Source organism: Uloborus diversus, chromosome 2, assembly GCF_026930045.1.
Source record: "Uloborus diversus isolate 005 chromosome 2, Udiv.v.3.1, whole genome shotgun sequence".
Classification (NCBI taxonomy): Eukaryota; Metazoa; Arthropoda; class Arachnida; order Araneae; family Uloboridae; genus Uloborus; species Uloborus diversus.
In genome coordinates, this window is record NC_072732.1 from 141,042,342 (window position 1) to 141,057,331 (window position 14,990).

At 31.4% G+C, this 14,990-nt stretch overlaps 1 protein-coding gene across 1 annotated transcript in view; it reads left to right on the plus strand.

Annotated features, from left to right (window-relative positions):
* The window catches only part of LOC129216055 (serine/threonine-protein kinase 31-like), an 85,979-nt gene that overhangs the window by 10,187 nt on the left and 60,802 nt on the right, over window positions 1-14,990 (plus strand). Inside the window, exons 4-6 of the mRNA XM_054850198.1 lie at window positions 4,596-4,639; window positions 8,405-8,575; window positions 12,271-12,354. Of these exons, the coding sequence (XP_054706173.1) occupies window positions 4,596-4,639; window positions 8,405-8,575; window positions 12,271-12,354 (299 nt within the window). The remainder of the gene's footprint in view (window positions 1-4,595; window positions 4,640-8,404; window positions 8,576-12,270; window positions 12,355-14,990) is intronic.

Below are 14,990 nucleotides of genomic sequence, written 5' to 3' on the forward strand. Positions count from 1 at the left end.
CGTGAAAGTGAATGTAAAATATCAAGGAATTTTCTTGTGAAAATCATGCAGCCACACCACTTTTCACGAGCCTTTCACATTGGACATGCTATCGTTACACTGGGCAAACAAGTATGAAACATTTAGCCTATATGAGGCAATGTCTTCTTTAGTTAAAATTAACCATGGTTCTCTATCAGTTTTCTGTGTTCTGAAAAGACCGGAAAATACTTCATGAATTTCTAAGTAATCATCCAAATAATGAAAAACAATTTTTCTAGTCTGAGAATGTGTCGAGTTTCATCAAATAGTTGCTGAGAATTAGCGAGATTTTCTTTAATGAACATTGATTTCCGACTTACATAAACTGAATTCACCCATTTTCTATCATTCTGCTCAAAAGATTTGGGGGTGCTATCGCCCCCTCTTGACCTCCCTATTTGCCGGCCCTGGATAAACCGGTTTAAAAAATATACAACTTGAAAGTTTTATGCATATTGCTTGTTCTTTGATGCATTGCTTGCTAGCTCTTCTGTTGCAAGAATATTCTAAAGTTTTTCATTCGTGCATACTAAATTGAGAAACTATTTATATTTTTGGAACCACCTTTTAAAAGAAGCAACTGCAGGGTCTAAACAATGTAACATTTGATTCTGAATTGTGATAATATTGTAAATTAAACTGTGCTTTGGTTAACAATTAATTGATGAATAAGTAAATAAGTAAGAGTAGATTCTTAAAATTTCCTTTCCTCATAAGTAGAACTTTCAAATACGGAAATGTTGTTTAAAAATCTAACTTTTCAAACAATACTATACATAAATCAGCGTTAGAAATCACTATTGGTCCTCAGATCTGTCAACACAGGGGTGGCAAATAGGGGGGTTAAGAGGGGGCGATAGCACCCCCAAATCTTTTGAGCAGAATGATAGAAAATGGGTGAATTCAGTTTATGTAAGTCGGAAATCAATGTTCATTAAAGAAAATCTCGCTAATTCTCAGCAACTATTTGATGAAACTCGACACATTCTCAGACTTGAAAAAGTGTTTTTCGTTATTTGGATGATTACTTAGAAATTCATGAAGTATTTTCCGGTCTTTTCAGAACACAGAAAACTGATAAAGAACCATGGTTAATTTTAACTAAAGAAGACATTGCCTCATATAGGCTAAATACTTCATACTTGTGTGCCCAGTGTAATAATGGCATGTCCAATGTGAAAGGCTCGTGAAAAGTGGTGTGGCTGCATGATTTTCACAAGAAAATTCCTTGATATTTTACATTCACTTTCACGCTCATTTTTTAAGTGTATATTTATTTAATGAGTGTTTATCGCTTTCTTCTGCTAGAAACATGTTTCAGCTGCTCAATACATTACAATGCTTTCATAGAAACTTCTTAAAAATGCATGTGATTATTGAATAAAAAAAAGACATATCAACCAAATACCTTTTATGGGGCTCTATAATTATGCAATCACGGAGTGACACAAGATAATCTTCAAAGCAGTAATTTGACGACTGGAAGAATTATTGCAAAAAGGTTCTTTCAGTGGTGAAAAAGCTCATGCCCTTTAGTATGTATGACTTCGTTTGAATTTTTATCCAATTTGTTTGCATCAGGAAATGGTTCTTGAAAAATGCTTTACTCTATTAAAATCTATATCTTCAATCCGCTACTCGACTATTCAAACCACAGTTCAATCTACAATTGATCTGTGCACCATACTACCACAGTTCAATCTACAATTGAAACTGAAAATAGATCTTTTATAGATGTATATTTCAATCAATCGTGAAATTTTTCAAAAATATTCTTCCTCCGAGCAAATTTTAAAGAGGTGCAAAAAAAAAAAGTAACAAAAATCCTCATGATGATATGAAATCAAACATTGATTTTTGAATATTTTGTATGAAGTAATAGATTCAGTTTCGAATGAAATTAACACAAGTTTTGATGATAATTATTTTTCTGTATGGTTGGCTGGGATTATGGTTGTTTGGATTGGATTTTGAAAACGAAAAATAAAATGTTTCAACTGTGAGTAAAATTTTTAGCGTGAGGCAAGAAAAATTACAAGCAATATACCGACAGAATAGTTTTCACATCCAGAGACTGCAGTTTCGTCCTTGTTATGGACTCATCAGTCTGGAATAGTGAATAACAGAGCTGGAGGCAGATGATATCTCATTGAAGCTGAGAGCACCGACATGACTAGATTATTCAATGATGAAAAGTTTAAGCCCCTCACAGTTTTTGAAGTAGCCTGGGTGATTTTGAAGAGCAAGGTATAAACAGTGTTTTCATACATAACTTTGTGTTACTTCAATTATTTTTTAACTATTACAATCAGTTCATCTAGTAGAGAAAGATTTTTTTTATGTCTCAATAGGTTAGAGAAATATTTTCAAAGCACAAAGGGGAATTTTTTTTTTTTTTTTTTCCATTTAGCTGAACTTGCAAAACAGCACGACATTGGGCAATGATAGATTAGTAACACGATTCCCTACTCTCCCGAATTCCAAAAATCATGCATTATAACTTTTCCAAAAGGTATAAAAACTTTAGTAGCGAGATGTTTTGTATGATAACTTTTTAGTCAATGAATCAAAATTTTAATTGTTTCTAAACACTAATTTTATTCATACTAAACCGATTTTATGACAACTTCTTGTTAGCTAATGTGTGTTTGGTTTCGCTTTGGGGTTATACATATTTAAGAAACTTGACCCCCAAATGAAATGGTAAAATGCCGCCCCTGGGTTCATCATCTAGAACTAGGATAGTGATAAAAATTCTACTGGAAAAATGAGTTTTGAGAAGTGGGGCCAATTTGTTTTGCAAAGCTGCGATATTAAGTACAAAATCTAGATTAATATTGGGAAGTAAAATTTGACACTTTCTTCATGAAGCACATGATAATTTCAATCACAAGCAGTTTAGATGAAGCTCATTTGCGACCAAATTACAAACAGTAATGCCAGTTTAATTCTGTATGTCACTCCTCTATCCTAAGAACCCATATGATTTTCGTCCTTTGTTAGATTAATCCAAATATTAGGAGCGTCAGCAATTGAAAAGTTCCCTTTCTGAACTAAATCAAGGGCACTAGCATAACATTTTATTTTTTACAATGATAAAATGAAGTTTAATTTTTTAGTTTACCTAAACAAATATCATTTAGTAATTACTTTAGTTTTTTAAGACAATTTTAAGTTTTTTCCAGTTTCTGCCGGTTTTAACCGGTTATAACCAGTTTTTGCCACTGGCATGGCAAAAACTAGTTTCTGCCAGCAGAAAGCCAACCCTGGATATGGGTGCCATTTTTATTTCACAACACCACTACCAAAGTAACTTAGCCTGACTCAACAGCCCACCCCCCCCTCTCCCGCCATTACTCCCAAAACAAGAAAGCATTGCCAAGGTCCATCTTCATGTTATAAGTACAAAATTATACTCTCCCTGTTTGTTCTCTGCAAGTTTTTTCATAAGTTAATAAAGTAAAAGGAAATTTTTTTGTTCTTGATTAATGATGTATAATTTGATAGCTTCTTATTTAGAACTCTGACATTTGTTATGCTGTGATTCAAATTTGACCCCATTTCCAGTCATCTGGTTCTCATTTAGTTCCAGATGGAGTAAAATTGGGGTATAGTAAATTGTTTTTGTATTTCATGCAAAAACGTTTTGTTGAAAAAATACAAAAGCAAACACTTATTATTATTATTATTATTATTATTATTTTTTTTTTTGTTTTAATGTTGAAATATTGCCTAAGCAAAAATGTCTTAAGTATTGTTTTTTCTTGTATTATGTTTTAAAACTCTGTACTTTTTTTTTTTACTTGAGTTGATTCCTAGTCTTGACTTCGAATTTAATTGAACATTTTAATGAGATGGGAACCCCTTGTTTTATCTCTCGTTTTCACTTTACATGTGTCTCTAGAAAAATAAAGGTAATAAAACTTTACTTGAATTTGAGACCACTTAAGTATTTTCCAAGAATATTATTCCTTGGAAAACTTTTTCTTCAATTTTTAAACAATAAATAAATTAAGGATGTTTTTATTTTATTTGAATTTGCTACACTTTGTCATAATTGTTTGGATTCTTATTTCACCAAAAAACAATGGATATATTTTTAGTTGGTTTTTTATGTTGTCATTTTTTTATGACCTAAGTTATGTTACATTTTCCGATGTATTGCACTTTTTCTTCTACCTGACAAGTGGAATATAATGTGTAATATTTTTACTCATAAAATCTCTGCTTTAGCACATACTGTGAAAAAATTTCAGATGTTTTCATTTGATTTTTAACTTTTTTTTGTGTATGTGATTGTAACATGATGTTCATAGCATATGCACGCACATGTGTATACTTAAATTTTCGAAATTTTCCAAAAATTTAGTTTTTAGTTAATACTACATATTGTTTAAGAATTGGATGTGAAATATTTATATTTCTTTAATTGGACAATTATTTTCTTATATCGTCGCCTCAGAGCAACACTAAGACATCTAATCCCAAAAATAACACTAAGATATCCTACTGTAGCTCTGAGGCGATGATATGTGATGAAATATTTGTTTCATGAATCTTGCACGTTTTTGCAGGTCCATCATATAGTCCACAGGTTCTTTTACCAAATGAGCCTTTTGTAAGTATTTTATTATCTTATTTTGCATTTTTAAATTTAAATCACAAGATTAGAATAGTACTTATACAAATATCTTTCTTAATTAGTTTAAGGAATGTGATTGTTTTAATTATTTGGGGAGGAGTTGAGCTTTCAGTTCAAATGTAAATGATTTTCACGTCTTGACAAATAAAAACATCAGAGAGAAAAGGGGGGGGGGATTGCCTAGCGTAAATTCTATAAACATTCTCTTAACTTTTTATGTTCAAAATTTTGCAACCGTATAAAACTTTTCATTTTGTCTTTTATCTTTAGCTTCACCTATATTTTCTTGTTCTTTAAATTGTGTATCAGGGGAATTCTACATTTTGCAGCTATTTCTTTTGTGAACTTCAATTGTTTCCTTTTCTTTAATCAATTACAGTGAGCACCATTTAATTTAAACATCCCTTTTATGAATCAAATCCTTAAAAACAGAACAAAATCTAGCTTTAATTAACATTGAAAAACTGCCGAAAATTTGAATCAAACATGCAGCTTAAATGAATGAAGCATATGTGACTAACCATTTCCCACAAACACTTGGGGCACCAGTGCAGTCTCTTTTTCTTTGCTTTCTTTTAGCAAAGTGAGTTTTTTTGTAAATAGTCAAAAGAGAGGCACGGTGTTGCATACTTTTAGGGGAAAGTTTTCTCAGGAAAAGTTTAAAAAAAATCAGTGAGATGGTGACAGACGTGGTGTCGACGACAGAGTTTTTGCGCTCTAGGTTTTGGAGTGTTAATATTGGAGCAATTAGTTGCAAATTCTTGGGACTAAAGGTAATTTTATGACATAGAAAAGGTGGAAGACAGGTTAAAATTTGAGTTTTGTAATTGTGTTTTTATACTGTTGTACGATAAAATTCTTTGAATAACCAAGGAATGAATATTTTGAGTCAACAATATGCTATTAATGATAAATTATCTTGTTTAAATAAAAATTAGATAAGATTTTCTCAAACTGTATGTAGAATACCAAGCTTAAAAAATATTTACTTACTCTTGCTTTATTGAATCAAAACTGTCTAAGACAAGCGTGATTCAAATATGCTCAGTCATTGTATTTTTTTTCATAGAAACTCATAATTTTGAGCTTTCTCTCTGATGTTTTTAATTGTCAAGCGTGAAAATCATTTACATTCGAACTGAAAGCTCAAATATTGTAACTAGCTCTGATAAGTTAACTTCCAATTCACTGAGGCTTAAAAAATTTTATTTGTTAAAATAGGGTTGAGGAGAGAAGTTTGGGTCGCGAGTCTTGTGCCAATCTAAGAATTTCTTCTCTTTCAACACAAACATAAATAAGCTTGTCCAAGGCCAAATATCAAATAACTAGAACCACATTTTTTAAAAATCTTTATATTGCTGAGTTTTGACGTTGATTTTGATTGTAAATTTTTGAACGCTTGATGTTCCCCACCTCATGCTCTTCCTCTTTGCCGTCTTTAAATTTAAGCAGTTATTCCGCATGAACGGAGAAAGACATTAGTCCTTCTATTGGCATGGTTCAGAAAACTTATGCTAGTAAGAATACGAAACACCTATCGGAACGAAAATTTCTTTTGCTGAAAGTGACCGTGAGAGCTTTAAAATGAAACTCCTTTAAAACTTTGACTTAAAAAATGTTTATTTCAGCTAATTGTAAGTATTTTTAGCAAAAGGAAGGGACTCATTAAAAAATACAACTTAAACATTTGAGTCAGAGAGAATCAACTAATCAATGCATTGCTGTATACATTTGATACTAAGAATTTCAAATAACCTTTTCGAACATTGCTGCTACAATTTTATGTTAATGCTTAATTAAAGTTTTTTATATTTCCTACAAGGATTCAATTTAGTTTGTTTATTGCTGTGTTCATGTAAGAAATCAAAAACTGCATTAAAAAAAATCTAGTATCTTTTTTTAATTATAATTTTTTTTGTTTTCTTTTTTTTTAAATGCAAATCCAGAAGTCTATCATCAGGTAATATTTTTACATAACTGTTACACTCAACAACCTCTTACGAAAATCATTAAATTTTTTCTTCCTTTCTTTCAAATCTTAGTGATTTTGGAAAAATGTGATCTATGAAATGTATTTAATGATTGGTGCCTCCAATTGATGATTGATAATTAATGATGGATATCCCAATAACTATTCCCTCAAGGGCAGTGACGCAACCCCTTCAAATGATGCAGAGCAACTCCCAATAACGAAGTCCCTCCTAAAATAAAAAACCTTCCAATGAAATAGAAGTTTAAATCTTTTTATTTCTTAACAAATTAGCAATGTAGTTAAAAAAATTAATCCTCTTTCAATGTTGGTGGCAGGCACCCTTGTTTAAAACAAATCGCAAACTCTCCTGCTTCAGTATATTTCTTTATTTCTCCAAATTTTTTATTCCTTTTAATATCTTAATCTTTAACATCAACTTTAAAAAAAGCCTTAGGTTGACCTTGAAAATGGCAATAAAATCAGTAAAATGGAGGCACATTGAAGAAATAAATTTTCTAACTAATATTGTTTGGTCAAAAAACTTTTTGATAAATCTTGGTTATTAAAATAAAATTTCACAAAATTTTTGAAAGATCTCTGATATTTGAACTGATTTTTTGTAATTTGTATCTCGTATAAAAGACACCAATGTTTTGGCAGCATACCAGAATTGAGTACGCATTTTGCCAATGACTGTATGTCATGCTTGAGATTTCATTCCTTTTGCATCCTAAAAATATTTTGATTATTTTGTGAAGTTGAAAGAAAAAATCTGTGCTGTTTTAAACCAACTTCTTTAAAGCTTTATTTCAGTAATAAGTGCATTATTTTTTTTTTGAGCAATCATGAATTGCTAATTCTCCTCACTTGACCCTGTAAGCTATTTTTCACTCATAAAACCAGTTTGTGAAACAATTGAACAATGCATTGTAAATACTGTGCATTTTTGTTGTTGTTGAGGTAAAAATATAAGAATTGCATTCTAGTTTTTATCAGATGTGAAAATATTTGGAATAATACAATTGAATTGACATACATGATAAAGTACAGTAATTTTACTGCTCTATTGTAAGAAATACAGATTATTTTATCCACTCAAAGTGTATAAAGTATAGTGTTGTAGCACACACCGTGTGTTTAGTTTTGGAGTAATTCCTTAAAATTTTTTGCACTCATTAAATTTTCTTCTGGACTCCTTTGAATATTATAATGAATCAAATTATTAAAGTTATTGTAAAAAATACATTATGTTGCTAGATCGCTGCACTTGAGTGTGCACATGGATCATCCATTCGCCCATAATACATGTTTTAAAATTTCCTGTAACCATAATAATATGATTATTATTAAGTACAGGGTGTCCAGCAAAGGACTCCCTGATTTCAAAATTAAATATCTCGAAAACAAAGGACGATATTGGAATAAAATAAACAGTATGTTTATTGTGAAACCCATAAAAATCATATACAGGAACTTGTAAATTAGTTTTAAAAAGTTCCAACAGGTGGCGCTGTACGCTGTAATTGCATTAGATTCTGCTCTAGACTCCTTGGAATATTTTTGCTTATAGTAAGATATCTAACCCCAGAAATAACACTAGGCGACTATGTATGTTACACAAACAGTTACACATCTTGAAGCACTAGTGATCTTTTCCTGGGGACCAGTGCTGGTCTGCTAAACCAGCATTTAATAATTCCAGTTCTGTTGCATCTATTTTTGTTTAAGATTAATATTAATTGACTTTGGTTTTCTTATTTTAAAATTAGGCTTGTCAACAACCCACAATGATTGAAGTGTTGTGCACTAGCGTTGAAAATGCTATTACATTTTATGGCTGTCCTGTTTCTCATACTGATGAGTTAAGAAGTGTAATTGCTAAAGTTAATAACTTATGCTCAAGCTATGGAAGACTTGGAAAAAAGCCAACTTTCCGAGGTGTGAGTATCTAATATTATTAAAAATTGTGGTATCTATGTATATGTTCAGGGGCATGCTTAGAATTTTAGCGACCCTGTGCAAACTTTGTTTCAATAGTCGATAAATAATCATTTTTGTTATTTATTTATTCTCTCCTAAAACATAACACATTTCATTATCATACACTACAACCCACACAAATCCCAGCACATAAAAGTCAATAATTATTTTGATATTTTATTATAAAATTGCTATATTATGTGTATTTAAGGAAGAAAAGAAACAGACGCAACAAAATTTCCGAAAACAAACATTTATTTTGGAAAAAGAAAAATCTAGAGACAAATTACGATATACTGAAGATTAGCTTTTCTAATAACTTTTTGAGCAGCAAATCGATAAATTAAGTTTAAAAAATTTGAAAGAAATATATAAATCATTTTCAAGCGATATTAGTGCTAGAGCATTAAGAGGAGCATTAGTCATAGTTGATCTTAACTACATTTTAATTAATTTAAGCTTTGAGAATGAAAGCAATTACAACATTTGGTAAAGCATCTTGGTAACTGTTTTCAAACAAATATATTTAAGTGTATCTAGTCTTGAAATTATTAAAGCTTCTGGAATGAAATTTACAAGAACTTTAAATTCTGTGTATAAATTAGTTCCATTCACATCGTCTAATTCCAATGCCAAGTTATTACTCTTCCAAAGTTTTTAATGTTGAATATTGCTAAGAAATCCAACTTTCTATTTGAAGTCTTTTATTTGTTAAAAGCGTTCCTCAGTGGACATAATATCTTGACCAAGAAGAGTGTTGAAATAATTTATACAATAATTTCTTTCTGAATTGGCTCATCATTTGGCTCGTAAGAAAATTGTTTCTTTACATTTCTTCTACGAAGAGATGTCACAGGAAAAAATATTGGCTGAACTTTGTTATAACTATTTTTCGAATACGAAAGTGGTAAATTAAGGAAGAGAGCAGTTCATTCATTTTTTTTCAGCGAAGGGAGGAGGGAAGTTGGATTTAAATTAACACAATTTGCTATTTGTATAAGTTAATTCGAGATTTTTTTATAAGTGATTACAAAATTAATATTGTAAAATATGACATAAAATATGGTTGCAAAATGAATTTTTGGAATCCGAAAGAGGTGTAGTTGATAAAATAAAGCCTTGTATCCAAACTACATTGTTTTCAGCCAGGGTTGGGGGGGGGGGGGAATTGAAATCCAACTTCAGAACAGCGTTCGAAAAAAGATTGCAAATTTTGGACCTTTTTTTGCCGTTTCACTTACTTTTACTACTAGCAATTATAGAAGCAAATGGTACACGAAAAAAATATGTGCATACACTAAAATAAAAACAATATTTTATGCTGCCATACCCTAGATTTAAAATAATGAAACTGCACTGAAATATATCAAACGTTGCAAAATGAATAACAAAAATCCATAACACAAAAGGAATTTATTGCATGATAATTTACAATTTTCTCACTAAAAATTAAAAGTTAGAAATTTCTCTTGAAAGTAAAAATGAAAATAAATTGAAAATTTGCCTTTTTATGTTTTTTTTTAAAAATTCTCTTACATCTTTTAAGAATACAATCACAAACACTAAGTGGTACTATGTCACACAGAATATTTTAGCAGCCCTGTGCGGCCGCACAGTTTGCCACTCCCTAAGCATGGCCCTGTATATGTTTGAAACTACTTATCTATGGTCATCACTACTTATGGTAAACAATAGAAAACTGCTAATCAAGCTTTTAGGCTGTGTGTTTGACTAGATTGCATAATTACAAGACTTTAATTTCGCGGAAATACTAAAGAAAAACCATTTTTTTCTCTCGTTCTTCCTCCGAAATTAACTAGTGTTTCTTTTTCCTTTTGACTTTTTCTCTTCTCCCTTCACTCTTTTTTAAAGACGTATCGCTGCACACTACCTGTTTCAAACAGAAGTGAAAAAACTAATGAGGCGTGTTTTTGAATACTTTTGAATTGCCTCATTCATTCGGTTTGAGGAAAATTAAAGGCGCACATACCTTGGAATTACTCCAGCTAAAGTTTGTCAAATGGGCATACAGTACTGAAAATTAATGTTCTGCCCATTAATTATTGTACCACTGCAGGCAGTAAAGAAGGGGCTAAGCTCTCATGCTATGCTGAAAATTAATGTACTGCCCAAGTAAGTATTGTACAGCCGCTGGCGGCAAGGAGGGAGCGAAGCTCCCAAAGTGCTCCGCTTTTGACCGTATACACTAGAATGGGTCATGAGCGGCCACAGGTAAAATTTTAAAGGGAGGGGGGTTTAGATACTTTTGTTGTTGTTTAGCAGGTTATTTTCTCAATTAAAACCAATTTCAGTACAGTAGTTATTGAAATATGACATTTTAATAACTCAATCATTGATTGCTGGAGAAGAATTTTTTACATTTTTTGAAAGAAAAAATTATTAAAAGCAAGGAAGTTATTTCCCACTTGCCGAGTCGTAAGTAAAAAGTAATTGAAATGCCCAAAAAAAAAAAAAAAAAAATTAATTTGAAATTTGACATTTTGAATTCAAATTATGTTTTTCGCAATCACGAGTGTGTGTATGTAAGCGTGTGGGTGGGTGGAGGGGGGGGGGGTATTTGTGTTTGTGTGTAGAGGGTACTGTATGTGTATGCGTGTAGACATGTGTGTTTCTGTTTGCGTGCAGGTATGAGTGTGGGTAGTTGTGTGTATGAGTGTTTGTGGGGGGGGGGGGGGGGATGTGTGTGTGTAGGCATATGTATTTATGTCTGTGTGCAGGCATGAGTGTGTGAGTAGTTGTGTGTAGGTGTATGTATGTGTTTGTGTGCGTGTATGTATACGTGTAAGTGTAGGATATTGACGCAACCTGGAGACGGTTTTCACTATAGGAGCAGCATCGTGAGGAGCCGGTTGACGGTGGTGCTGCAGAGGGTGCTGGCAGGAAAATAAAATGATAGCACATCAAAACAGTCAAATGAAAGCAATAAGCGATCGTGATTGCTCAAGAAAAAAGTTGAATCTTACCCACTATATGGAATATGTCTACAATGTGGAAATGTGTTGGAACAGGGTTATACAGTATAAACTCGATTTAACGAATGTCAAGGGACTGAAAAAAGTTATCCTTAAATGGAGGAGCATTGACATTCAATGCAGTCAAAGCCGTACCAGTAAAATTTATGAATTAAGTTTAGGAAAATATTAAATCAAAATTATACTGTATTTATAGAAGTTATTGAAAAAATATTTTTGCTTCTCTGGAAAAAAAATGTTAAATTCTAATTTTTTATATCCAAAAATTTCAAGATTGATACAACTGTTAACCAAGCATTTAATTTAAAATTTTCTTGCTCTCTTATTTTATAAGTTTTAATAATTGTTTCGTGATTCATCTGAGTATGTTGCTTTCATATTCGCTATACTAAGATTAGTTTTAACTAAGACAAGATGTTTTTGTAGGGAACTTTTGATTTCAAATTAATACTTTAGTTACAGAATGCTCTTTAGTAGGAATCTCAAATACAGTCATATGAATGAAGAAAAAAAAAGTTTCTGTTTTCGTTTGTCAAAACTTGCTTTAATGACACAACCAAATCTGGTTCGTAAATTAAATGTTTGGATTTTGGTTTGAATTGACATTTTAATTGTTGTTTAATCAGAAAATTGCATTTTAATATGTCTTGATTTCTATATAGATTTATGCTGCTTTATTTGAAGAAGACCAATCATGGTATCGTTGTATTGTTGTTCACAGCACTATACCGTCTAAACCTGGAATGGTAATGTGTTTGATTTTACTTTCTACGATTGGATATCTTTTTAATTAATGTTATTAATGTTTTAAATTTTCAATGTTGCCTTTTTTATAAAAATTAAAATAAAATTTTTTTTTGTTGAAAAATATTTTATGACTTGCAAGTCTGACTTTGTTTTAAAGCTCTTGATTTGATACTAACTTTGATCCTTTCATTTAATAAGTGTTCGTAACCTCGGTAAACTTCCCATAAATTTCGGCGGTAAAATCAGTTTTACATGTAGTTAATTGAAAATCTAACACTTGTTTAAAGCCTCCATATCTTTCTTTTACCCATTACTCTTTTAATGCACCAGTAATAGAATAATAACGGAAATAAACTAAAAATTTATTGAAAATTAAACTCGCATGAATTAAGCACATGCTTTGCTGGAAATTAAATTTCAACTAGCATTTCATTCAAAAAATGTTGATTTTTGAAAATTAAGAGTTATTTTAAAATCTAAATTCTAGGTTTTTTTTAATTTTAAATTTTATTAATTTTTTTTATCTTTTTAAGGATTACAACATTGAATATGTGCTTCACTGAAAATTACATCCCCAGTTTGAAGTTTTAATCCTTTTTGTGCTCCCTGTGAATAAATTGATTTAAAATAAGCCAATTGTGCTTTATTTGCTTGTATTTTGGTTTGTTCATTTTTTAAAGCTTGGGTTTAGACATAATATTATTTGTAGCAACTTTTTAAAAGTACCATATTTAAGCTCTTAATTGTTAAATTTTCATTTGTTCTCAAAATATTTTTATAAAGTCAAAAGGTGTTTCTCTTATGTATGTCAATTTCTTGCAGCATTAAATTTTCATGTATTCTCAATATTTTCATTATATTAAAAAGAGCTTCTCTTATGTATATCAATTTCGTGCAGTGTCTTGTCAGTAATGTGGTGCTGGGAATCCAAATCTGCACTTTTAACAGCGCTGACTGTATTAATTTTTTCAGCATAAATTCCAGAGTATCTTGTTTTTATGTCTATGTTCAATACTTGTTATGTATTAGCACTCAAATTTTCATTTCACCTTGTGTCCACACTCTTGAAGCTGTAATCAGGTTAACATATTGTACAATTTAAAGTTAATAACTTTATTTTTTGTATTTTTCCCATAATTCAAACACATAACGGCTACTTTTTTAAATGCAAATTATTTACGGTGGAAAAATTTTGGTTTTTGCATATTTGCAATTCAATTTTTATCTTTTAAATTGAATTCTGTCTGCCTCATTTAAACAAATTCTGTTAATTCCATGAATTATTATTTGATTAAGAGGGGGAAACTTTCTTAAGCTTTCCCAATTGACAACATTTGTATAAAAAGGTAATAATAAATTCTTAGCTATATAGAGGAAGTAATTAATCTTATTAGTGAGAAGTTTGGAAATAAGTCAAGTAAACGAAATAGAGTATTCATGAAGTATATTCGTGTAAGTAAATATGAAAATTAAAAAAGTAACTACAACTTGAGTTATAAAATCCTCAAGGTTCCAGGTCCTATAAGGGTCCAATGGCCCTACAAATGAAAAAAAAAAAAAACAACCCCAGCACACTGAGACTTATTAACACTAAAAATATACACTACTGGCCTGTGGGGAAGGGCTCAACCAATTTTGTTGTGGGAAGGGGGGGGGGGCGGAATTTATAGATTCAGGCTTGACCAGAACAGCTGTTAATAAAAGGCTATTGATGTGGTAGCAGTAAGAACAAAAAGATGTTTTGTCTCTTCACTCTTCTGTGCCATATAAAGAGGTCTTTTTTAAAAAAAAACCTGGAAAGCAAAATATGTTCTAATAAAAATGCAGCAAAATAGACGAGTTTTTCTTAAAATATGTTCTTTGAAATAAATTTGCCTTATAAAGATAACTCCTAGAAAATTATTGTAAATTAATTAAAAAAAAAACAATGCCTGGGAAAATAAGAGGGACCCAAAAGAAACCGGACTAATGGCACAGTGCCGATCCAAGATTTATTGGAGTGTTCTCCAGCTAGATGGCTCAAGTAGAGACCTTCATAAAGCAGCTGTGCAGGTGGCATCAATGTAGTTGATAACGTTTGATCATAGTGTTGGTTTTCTCAAGTGTTATTGCTTTATGCCTGTGAACTCTTTATAGCAGATTGAAAAGAACAAAGAGTTCGCTTGAAATTTTGCTACTTGCTTGAAAAGTCGGCAACGGAATAGCTTTAACCTAATGCTTCAACAAGCTTTCAGGAATGATGCTATGAGCCATACACAAATTTTCAGTAGTTTGGGCGATTTAAATGTGGTGAGAAGAGTTCTAAAGATCATGTTAGTTCTGGGCGCCCTTCAACGTCTCGAAATAATGAAAATGTTGAAAAAATCAATAAGAATAGTCGTTTTACAACTGATGAAATTTCAGGTGAAACAGTGAGTTGGAATTCGTGCAGGCAATCAGGGGAATGGTTTTTTCAACATGATAACGCTCCCGCACACTCAGCCTTCATTATTAAACGCTACTTGGCCACTCAGGGTTGGCCAGTCGATCCTCGACCCCCGTATTTGCCAGACCTAGCCCTCTGTGATCTTTTTCTGTTCCCGAGGATGAAATTTTTTTGAAAGTGAAGCGTTTTGATGTTGAAGAGTCTGTCAAA